The 19,805-nt window shown below is 42.2% G+C and overlaps 1 protein-coding gene across 1 annotated transcript in view; it reads right to left on the bottom strand.

The window, feature by feature from the left end:
- LOC143810029 (uncharacterized) overlaps window positions 1-19,805 on the bottom strand; it is a 479,140-nt gene that overhangs the window by 161,023 nt on the left and 298,312 nt on the right. The window contains exons 4-5 of the mRNA XM_077292939.1: window positions 19,348-19,553; window positions 7,515-7,585 (exon numbers count right to left, since the gene is read on the bottom strand). Coding sequence (XP_077149054.1) covers window positions 7,515-7,585; window positions 19,348-19,553 — 277 coding nt within the window. The remainder of the gene's footprint in view (window positions 1-7,514; window positions 7,586-19,347; window positions 19,554-19,805) is intronic.

The following is a 19,805-nucleotide window of genomic DNA, read 5'->3' as shown; positions in this document are numbered from 1 at the left end:
AAACGTCAACTCGTCCCGCAAAAAACAAGACCTCACATGACTCTGTGGAGCAAATGTGGAAAAATTATAGGTCTCAAAATGTGGAGACGCAAAAACTTTTTTGCTATAAAAAGCGTCGCTGGTTTCACACTTCCGTTTTTGTCTGCAGCGTTTTTTGCACAAAAAAACGCATGCGTTTTTTCCCTATATTTAACATTGAAAACGCATGCGTTTTTTTTGTACGCGTTTGGTCGCGTTTTCAAACGCATGCGGTTTTTTTCTGCATGCGTTCATTTTCAGAAATACAACCTGCAGTATTTTCTTGCGTTTTTAAGCACATGCGTTTGTTTGCGTTAAAAACGCATGCATTTTTATCGAAAAAAACAGAAAACACACTGAAAAGCCACCCACCACCATCAAGGTGATAAAGGGATCCAAACCCTAACCCTAACTCTACCCCTAACCTCACCCCTAACCGTTTAATGAACATTTTTTGACAGTCATAGTGCCACGTATTTCAGTGCCACGTATTTCAGTGCCACGTATTTCAGTGCCACGTATTTCAGTGCCATGTATTTCAGTGCCACGTATCACGTATTTCAGTGCCACGTGTTTCAGTGCCACGTATTTCAGTGCCACGTATCACGTATTTCAGTGCCACATATTTTAGTACCACGTATTTCAGTTGCACGTATTTCAGTGCCACGTATTTCAGTGCCACGTATTTCAGTGCCACGTATCACGTATTTCAGTGCCACGTGTTTCAGTGCCACGTATTTAAGTGCCACGTATCACATATTTCAGTGCCACGTATTTCAGTGCCACGTATTTCAGTGCCACGTATTTCAGTGCCACGTATTTCAGTGCCACGTATTTAAGTGCCACATATCACATATTTCAGTGCCACTTATTTAAGTGCCACGTATTTCAGTGCCACGTATTTCAGTGCCACGTATTTCAGTGCCACGTATTTCAGTGCCACGTATTTCAGTGCCACGTGTTTCAGTGCCACGTATTTAAGTGCCACGTATCACGTATTTCAGTGCCACGTATTTCAGTGCCACGTATTTCAGTGCCACGTATTTCAGTGCCACGTATTTCAGTGCCACGTGTTTCAGTGCCACGTATTTAAGTGCCACGTATCACGTATTTCAGTGCCACGTATTTCAGTGCCACGTATTTCAGTGCCACGTATTTCAGTGCCACGTATTTCAGTGCCACGTATTTCAGTCACGTTTAGGGTTAGGGGTAGGGTTAGGGTTAGGGCTAGGGTTGGAGGTAAAGTTAGGGTTGGGGCTAAAGTTAGGGTTAGGGTTTGGATTACATTTACGTTTGGATTAGGGTTGGGATTAGAATTATGTGTGTGTCAGGGCTAGGGGTGTGGTTAGGGTTACCGTTGGGATTAGGGTTAGGGGTGTGTTTGGGTTAGGGTTTCAGGTAGAATTGGGGGGTTTCCACTGTCCAGGCACATCAGGGGCTCTCCAAGCGCGACATGGCGTCCAATCTCAATTCCAGCCAATTCTGCGTTGAAAAAGTAAAACAGTGCTCCTTCCCTTCCGAGCTCTCCCGTGCGCCCAAAAAGGGGTTTACCCCAACATATGTGTTATCAGCGTACTCGGGACAAATTGAACAACAACTTCTGGGGTCCAAGTTCTCTTGTTATCCTTAGGAAAATAAAAATTTGGGGGGCTAAAAATCATTTTTGTGGGAAAAAAAAGATGTTTTATTTTCACGGCTCTGCATTATAAACTGTAGTGAAACACTTGGGGGTTCAAAGTTCTCACAACACATCTAGATAAGTTTCTTGGGAGGTCTAGTTTCCAATATGGGGTCACTTGTGGGGGGTTTGTACTGTTTGGGTACATCAGGGGCTCTGCAAATGCAACGTGACGCCTGCAGACCAATCCATTTAAGGCTGCATTCCAAATGGCGCTCCTTCCCTTCCGAGCTCTGTCATGCGCCCAAACAGTGGTTCCCCCCGACATATGGGGTAACAGCGTACTCAGGACAAATTGGACAACAACTTTTGGGGTCTAATTTATCCTGTTACCCTTGTGAAAATACAAAACTGGGGGCTAAAAAATCATTTTTGTGAAAAAAAAAAGAATTTTTATTTTCACGGCTTTGCGCTATAAACTTTAGTGAAACACTTGGGGGTTCAAAGTTCTCAAAACACATCTAGATAAGTTCCTTGGGAGGTCTAGTTTCCAATATGGGGTCACTTGTGGGGGGTTTGTACTGTTTGGGTACATCAGGGGCTCTGCAAATGCAACGTGACGGCTGCTGACCAATCCATTTAAGTCTGCATTCCAAATGGCGCTCCTTCCCTTCCGAGCTCTGTCATGCGCCCAAACAGTGGTTCCCCCCCACATATGGGGTATCAGCGTACTCAGGACAAATTGGAAAACAAATTTTGGGGTCCAATTTATTCTGTTACCCTTGTAAAAATACAAAGCTGGGGGCTAAAAAATCATTTTTGAGAAAAAAAAAAAAATTATTTTCACGGCTCTGCGTTATAATCTGTAGTGAAACACTTGGGGGTTCAAAGCTCTCAAAACACATCTAGATAAGTTCCTTAGGGGGTCTACTTTCCAAAATGGTGTCACTTGTAGGGAGTTTCAATGTTTAGGCACATCAGGGGCTCTCCAAACGCAACATGGCGTCCCATCTCAATTCCAGTCAATTTTGCATTGAAAAGTCAAATGGCGCTCCTTCCCTTCCAAGCTCTGCCATGCGCCCAAACAATGGTTTACACCCACATATGGGGTATCAGCGTACTCAGGACAAATTGCACAACATTTTTTGGGGTCCAATTTCTTCTCTTACCCTTGGGAAAATAAAAAATTGGGGGCAAAAAGATCATTTTTGTGAAAAAAATATGATTTTTTATTTTTACGGCTCTGCATTATAAACTTCTGTGAAGCACTTGGTGGGTCAAAGTGCTCACCACACATCTAGATAAGTTCCTTAGGGGGTCTACTTTCCAAAATGGTGTCACTTGTAGGGAGTTTCAATGTTTAGGCACATCAGGGGCTCTCCAAACGCAACATGGCGTCCCATCTCAATTCCAGTCAATTTTGCATTGAAAAGTCAAATGGCGCTCCTTCCCTTCCAAGCTCTGCCATGCGCCCAAACAATGGTTTACACCCACATATGGGGTATCAGCGTACTCAGAACAAATTGCACAACATTTTTTGGGGTCCAATTTCTTCTCTTACCCTTGGGAAAATAAAAAATTGGGGGCGAAAAGATCATTTTTGTGAAAAAATATGATTTTTTATTTTTACGGCTCTGCATTATAAACTTCTGTGAAGCACTTGGTGGGTCAAAGTGCTCACCACACATCTAGATAAGTTCCTTAGGGGGTCTACTTTCCAAAATGGTGTCACTTGTAGGGAGTTTCAATGTTTAGGCACATCAGGGGCTCTCCAAACGCAACATGGCGTCCCATCTCAATTCCAGTCAATTTTGCATTGAAAAGTCAAATGGCGCTCCTTCCCTTCCAAGCTCTGCCATGCGCCCAAACAATGGTTTACACCCACATATGGGGTATCAGCGTACTCAGGACAAATTGCACAACATTTTTTGGGGTCCAATTTCTTCTCTTACCCTTGGGAAAATAAAAAATTGGGGGCGAAAAGATCATTTTTGTGAAAAAATATGATTTTTTATTTTTACGGCTCTGCATTATAAACTTCTGTGAAGCACTTGGTGGGTCAAAGTGCTCACCACACATCTAGATAAGTTCCTTAGGGGGTCTACTTTCCAAAATGGTGTCACTTGTAGGGAGTTTCAATGTTTAGGCACATCAGGGGCTCTCCAAACGCAACATGGCGTCCCATCTCAATTCCAGTCAATTTTGCATTGAAAAGTCAAATGGCGCTCCTTCCCTTCCAAGCTCTGCCATGCGCCTAAACAATGGTTTACACCCACATATGGGGTATCATCGTACTCAGGACAAATTGTACAACAACTTTGGGGGTCCATTTTCTCCTGTTACCCTTGGTAAAATAAAACAAATTGGAGCTGAAATAAATTTTGTGTGAAAAAAAGTTAAATGTTCATTTTTATTTAAACATTCCAAAAATTCCTGTGAATCACCTGAAGGGTTAATAAACTTCTTGAATGTGGTTTTGAGCACCTTGAGGGGTGCAGTTTTTAGAATGGTGTCACACTTGAGTATTTTCTATCATATAGACCCCTCAAAATGACTTCAAATGAGATGTGGTCCCTAAAAAAAAATGGTGTTGTAAAAATGAGAAATTGCTGGTCAACTTTTAACCCTTATAACTCCGTCACAAAAAAAAATTTTGGTTCCAAAATTGTACTGATGTAAAGTAGACATGTGGGAAATGTTACTTATTAAGTATTTTGCGTGACATATGTCTGTGATTTAAGGGCACAAAAATTCAAAGTTGGAAAATTGCAAAATTTTCAAAATTTTCGCCAAATTTCCATTTTTTTCACAAATAAACGCAAGTTATATCGAATAAATTTTACCTTTAACATGAAGTACAATATGTCACGAGAAAACAATGTCAGAATCGCCAAGATCCGTCAAAGCGTTCCAGAGTTATAGCCTCATAAAGGGACAGTGGTCAGAATTGTAAAAATTGGCCCGGTCATTAACGTGCAAACCACCCTTGGGGGTGAAGGGGTTAAACTCTGGTCTCATCAGACCATAACACATTTTCCCACATGCTTTTCGCAGACTTGTAACTTTTGGAAAAACATAGCTTAGGCTTAGATGTTTTTCTTTGTAAGAAAAGGCTTTCATCTTGACGCTATACCTCACAAGCCAGACATATGAAGAATAAGGGGGATTGTTGTCACATGCAGAACACAACCAGTTCTTACCTGTAATTCCTGCAGCTTTCTTACTGTTTCTGTAGGCTACTTAGCAATCACCCAGAATAATTTTCTTCTTGTATTTCCATGAATTTTTGAGGGATGGACAGTTCTAGGTAAAGTCATTGTTGTGTCAAATTTAAGCCACTGCTTGATAATAGCCTTCAAAGTGTTCCATTGTTTATCAAATGCCATGTAAATTTTTTGTATCCTTCTCCTGACTGATAACTTTCAACAATGAGATCCCTTTGCTGTATTGTAAGCCATTTATAGACCATGACTTTTGCCTTAAAATGCAGCTAAGGAAAGTTGGGAAATCCTACTAGAACAGCTGTACTTTACTGTACAATATATGGGATTAATGAGAATTGCTGTAAATTATGGCAGCTGTGCTCTGACAATTATTTAACATGAGTTTAAGTGTGATTGGCTAATGCTGAAGTCAACCACATTTCCAATTATAAGAGGGATCTCAGACTTATGCAGCCACATCATTTTAGTTTTCCGTCTCAAAATCAATTCATTTTGCTTCTCTTTGTACAGATTATAGATAACATTAAAGATGGAAAAAGTTCTAAATAGATTCTACTTGTTATGCTTTTTTATGACAAAAAACTGCCATTTTAACAGGAATAATGTAGACTTTTTATATCCACTGTATCTTTATTTTGAATTTGAACTTTGCTTATAAGATTTCAGCTAAGTGAATGAGGTTGCCTCCTACAAGATAGCAGCTTGCACCAACACTATTTACAGTGTGTACAGAAAGTATTCAGACCCCTTTCAATTTTTCACTCTTTGATTCATTGCAGCAATTTGGTAAATTCAAAAAAGTTCATTTTTTTTCTCATTAATGTACACTCTGCACCCCATCTTGACTGAAAAAAACAGAAATGTAGTAATTTTTGCAAATTTATTAAAAAAGAAAAACTGAAATATCACATGGTCATAAGTATTCAGACCCTTTGCTCAGTATTGAGTAGAAGCACCCTTTTGAGCTAGTACAGCCATGAGTCTTCTTGGGAATGATGCAAGAAGTTCTTCACACCTGTATTTGGAAATCCTCTGCCATTCTTCCTTGCGGATCCTCTCCAGTTCCGTCAGGTTGGATGGTGAACGTTGGTGGACAGCCATTTTCAGGTCTCTCCAGAGATGCTCAATTGGGTTTAGGTCAGGGCTCTGGCTGGGCCAGTCAAGAATGGTCACAGAATTGTTCTAAAGCCACTCCTTTGTTATTTTAGCTGTGTGCTTAGGGTCATTGTCTTGTTGGAAGGTGAAGCTTTGGCCAAGTCTGAGGTCCAGAGCATTCTGGAGGAGGTTTTCATCCAGGATATCTCTGTACTTGGCCGCATTCATGTTTCCTTCAATGACAACCAGTTGTCTTGTCTTTGCAGCTGAAAAACACCCCTATAGCATGATGCTGCCACCACCATGTTTCACTGTTGGGATTGTATTGGCCAGGTGATGAGCAGTGCCTGGTTTTCACCACACATACCGCTTAGAATTATCACCAAAAGGTCTATCTTCGTCTCATCAGACCAGAGAATCTTATTTCTCATAGTCTGGGAGTCCTTCATGTGTTTTTTAGCAAACTTTATGCGGGCTTTCATATGTCTTGCACTGAGGAGAGGCTTCTGTCGGGCCACTCTGCCATAAAGGCCCGACTGATGGAGGTCTGCAATGATAGTTGACTTTGTGGAACTTCCTCCCTTCCTACCTGCATGTAGCCGTAATCAGTTCTACCTGCCCATAAATTTTAGGCTAAACCCGGGAGAAACATGAGTGTTCAGTTAAATGTAGGTTGATAGCCCGAGAGTGGCATATACAGTAGAACAGGGACCATCTGAGGGAGGTCACCTTGCTGTGGTTGATGGACACACATGAAGTGGCTAATTTATGCGCTAAGCACCTTCATTTTTCAGTTATTACTGTAAGTACATTTTTTGAGTAAAAAATGTAGATTCAATGTTTTTAATGTTTTTCAGTGTTTTCACGTGGCCTAAGTGCTGCTGTGCTTTCTTTTTTCTATATAATGCAGTCTTGCAGCTTGCACATGTTCACACTTAGGAGGTGCTGGTCAGGTTTCTCTTTATATTTATGTATATGTACAATATATATATATATATATATATATATATATATATATATATATATATATATATGGAAAGTCAGACTCTAAGTTCAGCAAAGAGTGCAGTTATTACTGGATCATATACTGTACACAAGGATATGTGTAAGAAACAAGGATACAAGCGATGATACTCATGACATGACTATGCTAAATATAGGTTCTTATTAATGTTTTGGCAGATTGACACCATTATAATATAAAGCATTCTAATAAAGTAATCTAATGTGCATAGTCACTCACATAGACTGCAATACATAATGCAGCAATGTGATTTACATGCAGACATTACATCCATTTATATCTTTTACAGCAGTCTTTAATGTTGAAAGGAGAAAACATCGCTAACAAGATCATCCTGATAAGAACAAATGGTAAATATTTTCAGATGCCGGCATCAATATGATGCTCAGGTTAGTTTGAAGTGTGATAAAAGGAGGTTTAGCAGTGAACTGTTGTGTAAATGTATGTCTAATGATATTAGAAGCGAGCAGTGAAGCTTGATTTTACTTGGATCAACACAAAACTTGCATAAAAGCAATGTCTGACAAACACTCACTTTTTTTCAGTCCCCGCTCCATTGGAATGCTGCTACTTACAGATGCAGATTGATGTGCCAACCGTAAAAGACTGGGAATGAAAACAAGATCAAGATTTAGTTTAATCTCAGCTATGTGGCTAAAATAATCAAGATCTATGATAAAGTAATGCTGCAGAAATGTTACAATACGCATAGTCACACGTGTTGTATTATAATGTACACATGTGAGCCTAACTATTTAGCAAACAAATGTACTTAAGGTACCTTCACACATAACGATTTCGTTAACGATATCGTTGCAACGTCACGCTTTTGGTGACGTAGCAACGATCCCGCTTAACGATCTCGTTATGTGTGACAGCGACTAACGATCAGGCCCCTGCTGGCAGATCGTTGGTCGTAGGGAATGATCAGGACCTTTTTTTGGTCGCTGATCACCCGCTGTCATCGCTGGATCGGCGTGTGTGACTCCGATCCAGTGATGTGTTCACTTGTAACCAGGGTAAACATCAGGTTACTAAGCGCAGGGCCGCGCTTAGTAACCCGATATTTACCCTGGTTACCATTGTAAAAGTTAAAAAAAAAAAACAGTACATACTCACATTCCGATGTCTGTCACATCCCCCGCAGTCAGCTTCCCGCACTGACTGTCAGCGCCGGCCGTAAAGCAAAGCACAGCGGTGAAGTCACCGCTGTGCTCTGCTTTACGGCCGGTGCTGACACAGTCAGTGCGGGAAGCTGACGCCGGGGGACGTGACAGACATCGGAATGTGAGTATATACTGTTTTTTTTTTAACTTATACAATGGTAACCAGGGTAAATATCGGGTTACTAAGCGCGGCCCTGCGCTTAGTAACCCGATGTTTACCCTGGTTACCCGGGGACTTCGGCATCGTTGAAGACAGTTTCAATGATGCCGAAGTCGTTCCCCTGATCGTTGGTCGCTGGAGAGAGCTGTCTGTGTGACAGCTCCCCATCGACCACACAACGACTTACCAACGATCACGGCCAGGTCGTATCGCTGGTCGTGATCGTTGGTAAGTTGTTTAGTGTAACGGTACCTTTACTGTGTAGAATGTTATGACCCCAATGGCGAGGGTCTCAGAGATATCAGCAAGTCTGCGAAGTACAAAAATCCAGCTCATAGGGCAGTGGTAACTGGGTTGACCATATATCTACTCCTAACGCCAACACTAGAAGTAGCCGGGGAACATGCCTACGTTGGTCGCTAGATGTCTCGCGCCAGCCGGAGGACTAACTACCCCTAGAAGAGGAAAACAAAGACCTCTCTTGCCTCCAGAGAATAGACCCCAAAAGTAGGATACAAGCTCCCCACAAATAATAATGGTGAGGTAAGAGGAAATGACAAACACAGAGATGAACTAGGTTTAGCAAAGAGAGGCCCACTTACTAATAGCAGAATGTAGTAAGATAACTTATATGGTCAACAAAAACCCTAACAAAATTCCACACTGGAGATTCAAGAACCCCCGAACTGTCTAACGGCCCGGGGGGAGAACTCCAGCCTCCCTAGAGCTTCCAGCAAGGAAAGGATACAGATAATGAACAAGCTGGACAAAAATGCAAACAAAAACAAATAGCAAAAAGCAAGAAAGCGGACTTAGCTTAATCACGCAGGAACCAGGATCAGTAGACAAGAGCACTACAGATTAGCTCTGATATCAACGTTGCCAGGCATTGAACTGAAGGTCCAGGGAGCTTATATAGCAACACCCCTGACCTAACGACCCAGGTGAGCATACAAGGGATGATAGACATACCCAGAGTAAAATCACTAGTAGCCACTAGAGGGAGCCAAAAGGTAAATTCACAACAGTACCCCCCCCTTAGTGAGGGGTCACCGAACCCTCACCAAGACCACCAGGGTGATCAGGATGAGCGGCGTGAAAGGCACGAACTAAATCGGCCGCATGCACATCAGAGGCGACCACCCAGGAATTATCCTCCTGACCATAGCCCTTCCACTTGACCAGGTACTGAAGCCTCCGCCTGGAGAGACGAGAATCTGAGATCTTCTCCACCACGTACTCCAACTCGCCCTCAACCAACACCGGAGCAGGAGGCTCAGCAGAAGGAACCACAGGCACAACGTACCGCCGCAACAAGGACCTATGAAATACGTTGTGAATGGCAAACGACACCGGAAGATCCAGGCGAAAGGACACAGGATTAAGGATCTCCAATATCCTGTAAGGACCAATGAATCGAGGCTTAAATTTGGGAGAGGAGACCTTCATAGGAACAAATCGAGAAGACAGCCATACCAAATCCCCAACACGAAGTCGGGGACCCACACCGCGGCGGCGGTTGGCAAAACGCTGAGCCTTCTCCTGTGACAACTTCAAGTTGTCCACCACATGATTCCAGATTCGCTGCAACCTATCCACCACAGAATCCACTCCAGGACAGTCAGAAGGCTCCACATGTCCCGAGGAAAAACGAGGATGGAAACCGGAGTTGCAGAAAAATGGCGAAACCAAGGTGGCAGAACTAGCCCGATTATTAAGGGCAAATTCAGCCAACGGCAAGAAGGTCACCCAATCATCCTGATCAGAAGAGACAAAACACCTCAAATACGCCTCCAGAGTCTGATTAGTTCGTTCCGTTTGTCCGTTAGTCTGTGGATGAAAAGCGGAGGAAAACGACAAATCAATGCCCATCCTACCACAAAAGGATCGCCAGAACCTGGAAACAAACTGGGATCCTCTGTCCGACACAATATTCTCAGGAATGCCGTGCAAACGAACCACGTTCTGGAAGAACACAGGAACCAGATCAGAAGAGGAAGGCAGCTTAGGCAAAGGAACCAGATGGACCATCTTGGAGAAACGATCACATATCACCCAGATGACAGACATGCCCTTAGACACCGGAAGATCCAAAATGAAATCCATAGAGATGTGTGTCCAAGGTCTCTTCGGGACAGGCAAGGGCAAGAGCAACCCGCTGGCACGAGAACAGCAAGGCTTAGCTCGAGCACAAGTACCACAGGACTGAACAAATGACCGCACATCCCTTGACAAGGAAGGCCACCAAAAGGACCTGGCCACCAGATCTCTGGTGCCAAAAATTCCCGGGTGCCCTGCCAACACTGAGGAATGAACCTCGGAAATGACTCTGCTGGTCCATTTAGCAGGCACAAACAATCTGTCAGGTGGACAAGAGTCAGGCCTACCAGCCTGAAATCTCTGCAACACACGTCGCAGATCTGGAGAAATAGCTGACAAGATAACTCCTTCCTTAAGAATACCCTCAGGTTCAGCGACTCCAGGAGCATCAGGCACAAAGCTCCTAGACAGAGCATCGGCCTTCACATTCTTAGAACCTGGTAAATACGAGACCACAAAGTCAAAACGGGAGAAAAACAATGACCAGCAGGCCTGTCTAGGATTCAGGCGTTTAGCAGACTCGAGATACATCAAATATTTGTGATCAGTCAAGACCACCACACGATGCTTAGCACCCTCGAGCCAATGACGCCACTCCTCAAATGCCCACTTCATGGCCAACAACTCCCGATTGCCCACATCATAATTTCGCTCTGCCGGCGAAAACTTCCTAGAGAAAAAGGCACAAGGTCTCATAGTAGAGCAACCAGGGCCTCTCTGCGACAAAACGGCCCCTGCCCCAATCTCCGAAGCATCCACCTCAACCTGAAAGGGAAGTGAGACGTCAGGCTGGCACAAAACAGGCGCCGAAGTAAACCGGCGTTTCAACTCCTGGAAAGCCTCCACGGCAGCAGGAGCCCAGTTAGCTACATCAGAGCCTTTCTTGGTCATATCCGTCAGCGGTTTAACAACGCTAGAGAAATTTGCGATAAAACGACGGTAGAAGTTAGCAAAACCCAAGAACTTCTGAAGACTCTTAACTGACGAGGGTTGAGTCCAATCATGAATAGCTCGGACCTTGACTGGATCCATCTCCACAGCAGAAGGGGAAAAAATGAACCCCAAAAAGGGAACCTTCTGTACACCAAAGAGACACTTTGAGCCTTTTACAAACAAAGAATTTTCACGCAGAATCTCAAAAACCATCCTGACCTGCTCCACATGCGAGTCCCAATCATCAGAAAAAAACAGAATATCATCCAGATAAACAATCAAAAATGTATCCAGATACTTCCGGAAAATGTCATGCATGAAGGACTGAAAAACTGAAGGTGCATTAGAGAGCCCAAATGGCATCACCAAGTACTCAAAATGACCTTCGGGCGTATTGAATGCGGTTTTCCATTCATCGCCCTGCCTAATGCGCACAATGTTGTACGCACCACGAAGGTCTATCTTGGTGAACCACTTGGCACCTTTAATCCGGGCAAACAAATCTGACAACAGCGGCAAAGGATACTGAAATTTGACAGTGATCTTATTTAAAAGCCGATAGTCAATACAAGGCCTCAAAGATCCGTCCTTTTTGGCCACAAAAAAGAATCCCGCACCAAGAGGGGAAGAAGAAGGACGGATATGCCCCTTCTCAAGAGACTCCTTGATATATGAACGCATCGCGGTATGTTCAGGTACCGACAGATTAAACAGTCTCCCCTTAGGAAACTTACTGCCAGGAATCAAATCTATTGCACAGTCACATTCCCTATGAGGAGGCAGTGCACTGGACTTAGACTCGCTGAAGACATCCTGATAATCAGACAAATACGCCGGAACTTCCGAAGGCGTAGAAGATGCAATAGACAAGGGCAGGGAATCTCCGTGAATTCCATGGCAGCCCCAGCTTGACACTGACATAGCCTTCCAGTCCAAGACTGGATTATGGGTCTGTAACCATGGCAAACCCAAAACAACCAAATCATGCATTTTATGTAGAACAAGAAAACGTATTACCTCCCGATGTTCGGGAGTCATGCACATGGTAACCTGTGTCCAAAACTGCGGTTTATTTTTTGCCAATGGCGTAGAGTCAATACCCCTAAGAGGGATAGGATTTTCCAATGGCTCAAGCACAAATCCGCAGCGCTTGGCAAATGACAGATCCATAAGGCTCAGGGCAGCACCTGAGTCTACAAACGCCATGACAGGATACGATGACAGTGAGCAAATCAAAGTTACAGATAGAATAAATTTAGGTTGCAAATTACCATTGGCGACCGGACTAATAACCTTAGTAAGACATTTAGAGCATGCTGAGATAACATGTGTAGAATCACCACAGTAGTAACACAAGCCATTCTGGTGTCTATGAATTTTCCGCTCATTTCTAGTCAGGATTCTATCACATTGCATTAAATCAGGTGCCTGTTCAGACAACACCATGAGAGGATTTGCGGTTTTGCGCTCCCGCAACCGCCGGTCGATTTGAATAGCCAGGGCCATAGAATCATTCAGACCTGTGGGAATGGGAAAACCCACCATCACATTCTTAATGGCTTCAGAAAGGCCATTTCTAAAATTTGCAGCCAATGCACACTCGTTCCACTGGGTCAGCACGGACCATTTCCGAAATTTTTGGCAATACACTTCGGCCTCGTCCTGGCCCTGAGACATCGCCAGCAAGGCTTTTTCTGCCTGAATCTCAAGATTGGGTTCCTCATAAAGCAAACCGAGCGCCAGAAAAAACGCATCAATGTCAGCCAATGCCGGATCTCCTGGCGCCAGCGAGAAGGCCCAATCCTGAGGGTCGCCCCGTAAAAAAGAAATAACAATTTTTACTTGCTGAGCGGAGTCTCCAGATGAACAGGGTCTCAGGGACAAAAACAATTTACAATTATTCCTGAAATTTCTAAATTTAAATCGGTCTCCGGAAAATGGTTCAGGAATCGGTATCTTAGGTTCTGACATAGGATTTCTGATAACATAATCTTGTATGCCCTGCACACGAGCAGCAAGCTGGTCCACACTTGTAATCAAGGTCTGGACATTCATGTCTGCAGCAAACACAAGCCACTCAGAGTTAAAGGGGAAAAGAAAAAAAAACGAGAGAGAGAAAAAAAACCTCAGAACTTTCTTTCTTATAATCCCGCTTCTGCAATGCATTTAACATTTAATACAGGCCTGGCAAACTGTTATGACCCCAATGGCGAGGGTCTCAGAGATATCAGCAAGTCTGCGAAGTACAAAAATCCAGCTCATAGGGCAGTGGTAACTGGGTTGACCATATATCTACTCCTAACGCCAACACTAGAAGTAGCCGGGGAACATGCCTACGTTGGTCGCTAGATGTCTCGCGCCAGCCGGAGGACTAACTACCCCTAGAAGAGGAAAACAAAGACCTCTCTTGCCTCCAGAGAATAGACCCCAAAAGTAGGATACAAGCCCCCCACAAATAATAACGGTGAGGTAAGAGGAAATGACAAACACAGAGATGAACTAGGTTTAGCAAAGAGAGGCCCGCTTACTAATAGCAGAATGTAGTAAGATAACTTATATGGTCAACAAAAACCCTAACAAAATTCCACACTGGAGATTCAAGAACCCCCGAACCGTCTAACGGCCCGGGGGGAGAACTCCAGCCTCCCTAGAGCTTCCAGCAAGGAAAGGATACAGATAATGAACAAGCTGGACAGAAATGCAAACAAAAACAAATAGCAAAAAGCAAGAAAGCGGACTTAGCTTAATCACGCAGGAACCAGGATCAGTAGACAAGAGCACTACAGATTAGCTCTGATATCAACGTTGCCAGGCATTGAACTGAAGGTCCAGGGAGCTTATATAGCAACACCCCTGACCTAACGACCCAGGTGAGCATACAAGGGATGATAGACATACCCAGAGTAAAATCACTAGTAGCCACTAGAGGGAGCCAAAAGGTAAATTCACAACAGTAGAAATCCTGTGATTTAGCATAGACAGGCACAAGGGGATAGTTGCCCTGAGCATAACATTTTATGGGGTGCAAAATTCCACCTCCTGATCACTTCTCCATGCTGCTCACATTGTGAAGTTATTGGTTTTTGGAAGTGTGCAGTAAGTGCCTGCCTAGAGCTGTTTGTGCAGTGTGCAACAGGTGAGATGAGCGTGATGCTGAGTTACTCTCACAGACAAGCCTTGAGTCAGGATAATTGATGAGTCCGAGATCAATAGCCAGGAAGGTGTGTCATAATCAGAGGGAAGAGATAAAGTTGTGGTCAGGTAACGGTCCAAGATCAAAATACCAGGAGGATAGCGAATCAGAACAAAGGGGTTAAACAGACAGATGGTCAGAACAAGGTCCAAGGTCAGGCCTCGATACATCAACAAGCAATGCAAGGCACAAAGTAAACCAACCACACCTAGTTGAAGTTACTGCTCACAGCTATCTGGGACTGCCAAGTAAGTTAAATAGCTGAGCAATTATGGAAACTGGGAGCACCTGACGAGAGCTCAGCACCTCCCAGTCTCAGATTGGACAGTCAAGCTATCAATAAAAACAAAGAAAGTTCTGCATGCCCCTTCACCAGACTGGATGACGGAGCTACCAATCACTGCACAGACAACTCAGCATTGAGGGGTGGAATTGTTGCAATTAGATTGTCATTGAAATGACAAATATCGGTGGAGTGCAGTGAGTTTTGTCATCTCAGTCACAGCCTATGCAGCATTTAGATTAACCAAATAACAAGACTGGCCTATATTGGCCGCAATTCCATCATCATCATCAATAGTATTCAAAAAAGAAAGGAAGCAAAAAGCAGCTATAGATTAAAAAAGTATACTTTATTAAATTCAGACAAAAAATAGATTTTTATGAAAATTCATATAAATGGGGGAGAGTGACATAGAGGCCCCACACCTGAGGTCAGCAGTGAGAAATATTCCAATAGTACAGTTACTTGCATTTATGGGAGACTTAAACCTATAGGGCAATATATTCCTATGTGGGATATCCTTTAATGTTGAGAAAAGCATTCCAATCTGCTGTACTTAGGAAATTTGCATCTATATATAACAATATTTTAGAGGTCCATATTTATCCTTTGAGGTAACCAGCTAGATTTATGTTGTAAAGATAGGACCATAAATCAAATACTGCAGTATGTCAGAATCAGTAGTATGTCCATGTTGGGAGGAGTGGTACTCGCTTGTGCCAACAGAGCAAACTGTTAGGGTAGACAATAAAGAAGGAAAATTTCCTAAGCATAGAAAAATAAGTCAAAAGGAGTCCTGTAAATCATGCAGGTACCACACAACATAAACAAATTAGTGGACATAAATGGGTCAAAGACATCTGGACCATAAGTATAAAAGTAGATATCAAATACTCATCTGCAACGACCTTGGGCATACAGGTTGTCTGAATTTAATAAAGTATACATTTTATCTAAAATAAAAATAAAAAAGTGGAACCCATACCCCACCCCATCAGGGCAATGCAGTCTGTTGTGAATTCTGCTCTTGGGCTCCCTCCGGTGGTTGTTGGTGGTAGTGCAGTTGTCTTGGGGTTGTAATCCGGGCAGGTGTTTCTGCTGATTGCAGCTCTATTAGGTATTTAGGTTTGCTGGCTCCATGAGTCAGTGCCACTTGTCCATTGTACTTGGAGGGATTGCATCTCTCTCTGGCTCTTCATGCCATGCTGCCAATTCAGATAAGATAAGTGTCTGGTTTTTTGTCTCTGTGCACACATGCAGTGTGCTTTGCAATTCAGTGCAAATTATTGTGTTTTTGTCCAGCTTAGACTTTGTTTGGATTTTTTAGTCATGCTGGATTCTCAGGAGATGCAGATTTACTTTCTATGTCTTTAGTTAGATGTGGAATATTTGTATTATCTGCTGTGGATATTTTTAGGATTTTAATACTGACCGCTTAGAATTCTGTCCTATCCTTTTCTATTTAGCTAGAAGTGCCTCTTTTGCTAAATCCTGTATTTCTGCCTGCGTGTGTCTTTCCTCTTATATTCACAGTCAATATTTGTGGGGGGCTGCCTATCCTTTGGGGTTCTGCTCTGAGGCAAGATAGAATTCCCATTTCCATCTATAGGGGTATTTAGTTCTCCGGCTGTGTCGAGGTGTCTAGGACGTGTTAGGTACATCCCACGGCTACTTCTAGTTGCGGTGTTAGTTTAGGGTTTGCGGTCAGTACAGGTACCACCTACTCCTGAGAAAGTCTCTCATGCGGCTCCAAGGTCACCAGATCATAACAGCAGTCTATGCTACTGCCCAAATCTATACCTACCATCAGAAATATTTTTATTTTCCTATGATATTTTATTTAATTTTAAAAAAAACTGGGTAATAGTTGACAGAATCTAATGATCGATCCCTTGAGCAGGGTCCCCGATTCCCCATTCCCTAACTCAATGGAGAAGCATGGTCTTGTATGAATGAAATAGTCATAATATCATGTACCAGCACTGCCAGGGTTTTACCTTTAACACTCACATTACAAGTCAATTTCCCAGATAAATCCAATTCTAATGTATTTGTGGATATATTTTACCTATTACTAATATTTAACTTCACCCATCATCAGCCCATACCTCAGGATAAACACTAGGTTCTCTATGCAATGTTGTTGTATGTTTGTCATTATGGTCTGTTTTCTCTAAACTAAATTACATTTTGGATTTAGTAATCCTTTAAGCAATAACAATCCTCGGAAAAAAAAACCCAAAGCCTGTACAAATGGCATGGAAGGGTTGTAGTTACACAAGGTACATATTATCAGTATCCCCTCCCCCAGACTGATCAGAATGATATAAGTCATTTTGTGTTTTCTATCAAACATCTTGGTTTTCAAAATGCCCATGTTCAAGAGAACAATAAAATTGTCAGTCACAAGGAGAAACATCTGAAGTTTGAGAACATTCCATAAAAATATTTTTTTTCATAACATTTTCATTTTCTTTCTCTTGAAGTTTATGTCAGTTTGGACCATTTAGGACAACTTTACTGGGTGGCACAGCCATAAACCAGAGAACAAAGGGAAGTGTAATGACATCCGTTCATGTCTCTCATTCATCTGGAAGAATATGGTTTGGGTTCCTTCTTGGAATCCATCCATTTCTCTGGAAAGACCCCTCTAAAGTACTGTCATGGTCTTAAAAGATTTCCAATATTAAAGTAGCTTCATCAGGTTGATTGCTAGTTGGTTAGAAAAGTAATCATGTTGTTCCCCGACTACATCTGCTATTGATGATATAGATTGCTTTACATATGCATTAAAATCTGATGACATTGCTTCTTTTCCTAAGCTGATTATCCCATGGCAGTTTCTTTTTTACTAGGAAATCAAAGGAAAACTGTTCAGTATTTCTAGGACACAATCCTTCAGATTTGCCATCATTTCATGTGTCTACATGAGTTGATGAGGGGACAGGAGCCTCGGACTGCAGTCTTTATATGAAGGATTACATACCCACTTCTGTAATTATGAGAATTTAGAAGTCACTCAAAACTGATCATATTATCGAGGTCATGGAACTCCCTGATAACTTCTAATATTCTTTACAGTTTACTCCTCATAAGGGGATATGACAGAATTTGTAGACATTATTGAAACTGGATTATCAATTCCATATTTCTCAGTGATGAGGCTTTTGTAGAATGTCCATGAATTTTAGCAGCTACTATTTAGATTTCTGCTACAAATTTTCCTTATGTGAACATACTCTATTGTGCTTCTGAACTGCAGCAGATCCTGTTTTGGATGAGAAAGTTCTCATGCACATCGCATCTGCCATGTTTCTATATTCTTTTGCATGGGGTTTAAAGAGGGATCATCTTCACTGATGCTCCTGCTCTCCAATTCAAAATTCTGTGACAGAGCTATCATGTAAGGCCTCATTCAGATGACCTTTTTTTCTAGCTGTCTATTTTTCCACAGAAAATGTACCAATTATAGTCTTAGGAGCTGTTCACATATCAGTGTTTATGCTGATCGAGTGGTCTGCAAAAAATCATGGAAACATTTCCTTTTTTGATCCATGTCACTTATCAAAATAACCCATTGAAGTTTATGGTTCCTTGAAGATAGCACACACAACATGGGATGGCATCTGAGTGCAGTCCATGTGCTGTCCATGAGTGACATTGCAATGTATAGGAGAAGCTTTTCAGGTTTTTTTCATCAGTCAAAATCTCTGATGAAACAATGATTGTGAAAACAGACACACTAACAAAACATTGATAAAAATCACATCCAAAATATTGATTAACAACGGTCCATAATTTTGCGTACGATAAAAATGACGGACTTCTGATTGCAATTTAAAGCAATATGGTGATAAAAGTACGACTCCTTTAAGGATTTGATTTAATTAGTAATAATGTTTTGTATATTTCAGCCTGGAATCACATTTGAACCACAATTCTGTGTTTTTTAAATGTTTTTAATGAATTTTAGCTTTTGCATACACTAAATAAAATATTGAATTTTTATGCTGGTCCCTGTATCCATGCATGTTTCTTTTTCTCTTCTCATATCCAGTCAAAGGCCCCGTCGGCGCATATGCCAGAATCCCATTTTGTGGGGGGTTCAGATATAAGCCCCGACAGGACCACTGAACGTGCAGAAGAATGCGGTGTGAAAGCACCCTGAGCAGTTATCTTGATAAAAGCCATGGATTGAAAATGAAAATATATCAAAAATCTGGTGTAAAACTTTTGATTGCACAGTGATTACGATTTACATGCATAAAACTGGATAGATCCTATGACATTTGGGCAATATTATCCATAAAAGAACATAATGTCAAACATGAGAGGCCCTTCCACAAAACACATGTGAAGGGCAGGCTGTTATGTGTAATATTTGCCTTTTCCATTTTAATATGTTAATTACTAGAGCATGTGGCTTTATTCATAATATGAGTAATGAAAATAATATATTGTGACCTTGGAATGTGACAAATGAAATTAACACCCACATGTGTCCCGGCACATTACATCCAGGCTTGGTCATACCTAGATCTTGTAGGTCGTCCAAACTGGACAGAGTAAGTAGTAATTTGTGGTTTCGGATCAATAGCGAGGTCATTTGCGGCTGACTCTGATACGCTGGCCATCAGGTATTGGTGTGATTGCACTCTCCTGCAGTATAGTTGTCCTTCTCTTCCAGCTCTTGATGGCTTCAGGCTCTGCAGAGAGGGCTGACCTGACAGCTGCTCGTCCTAGGGGATTGATAGAGGAAACACATGAAACTTCCATGGCTTCCTACTTGTCTGCTTTTAGAACATTCATCTAAAACATGGATAATAAAAGTTAGATTTTTATTGTCACAAAAAGGAAAAAAAATATTTGAGATCACAAATCTAAATACTTTGCAGGCCTCAGGGTGAACCATGCAGCACTAATCTGTAACTCCGTGATGCATCCACAAAAACGATAACGGCATGTTATACAGTATACATCTGTTTTACATG

The sequence above is a fragment of the Ranitomeya variabilis genome, chromosome 2, assembly GCF_051348905.1.
Source record: "Ranitomeya variabilis isolate aRanVar5 chromosome 2, aRanVar5.hap1, whole genome shotgun sequence".
NCBI lineage: Eukaryota > Metazoa > Chordata > Amphibia > Anura > Dendrobatidae > Ranitomeya > Ranitomeya variabilis.
Note: the sequence above shows the minus strand (reverse complement) of the source record. Positions and strands in the feature narration are given on the sequence as shown.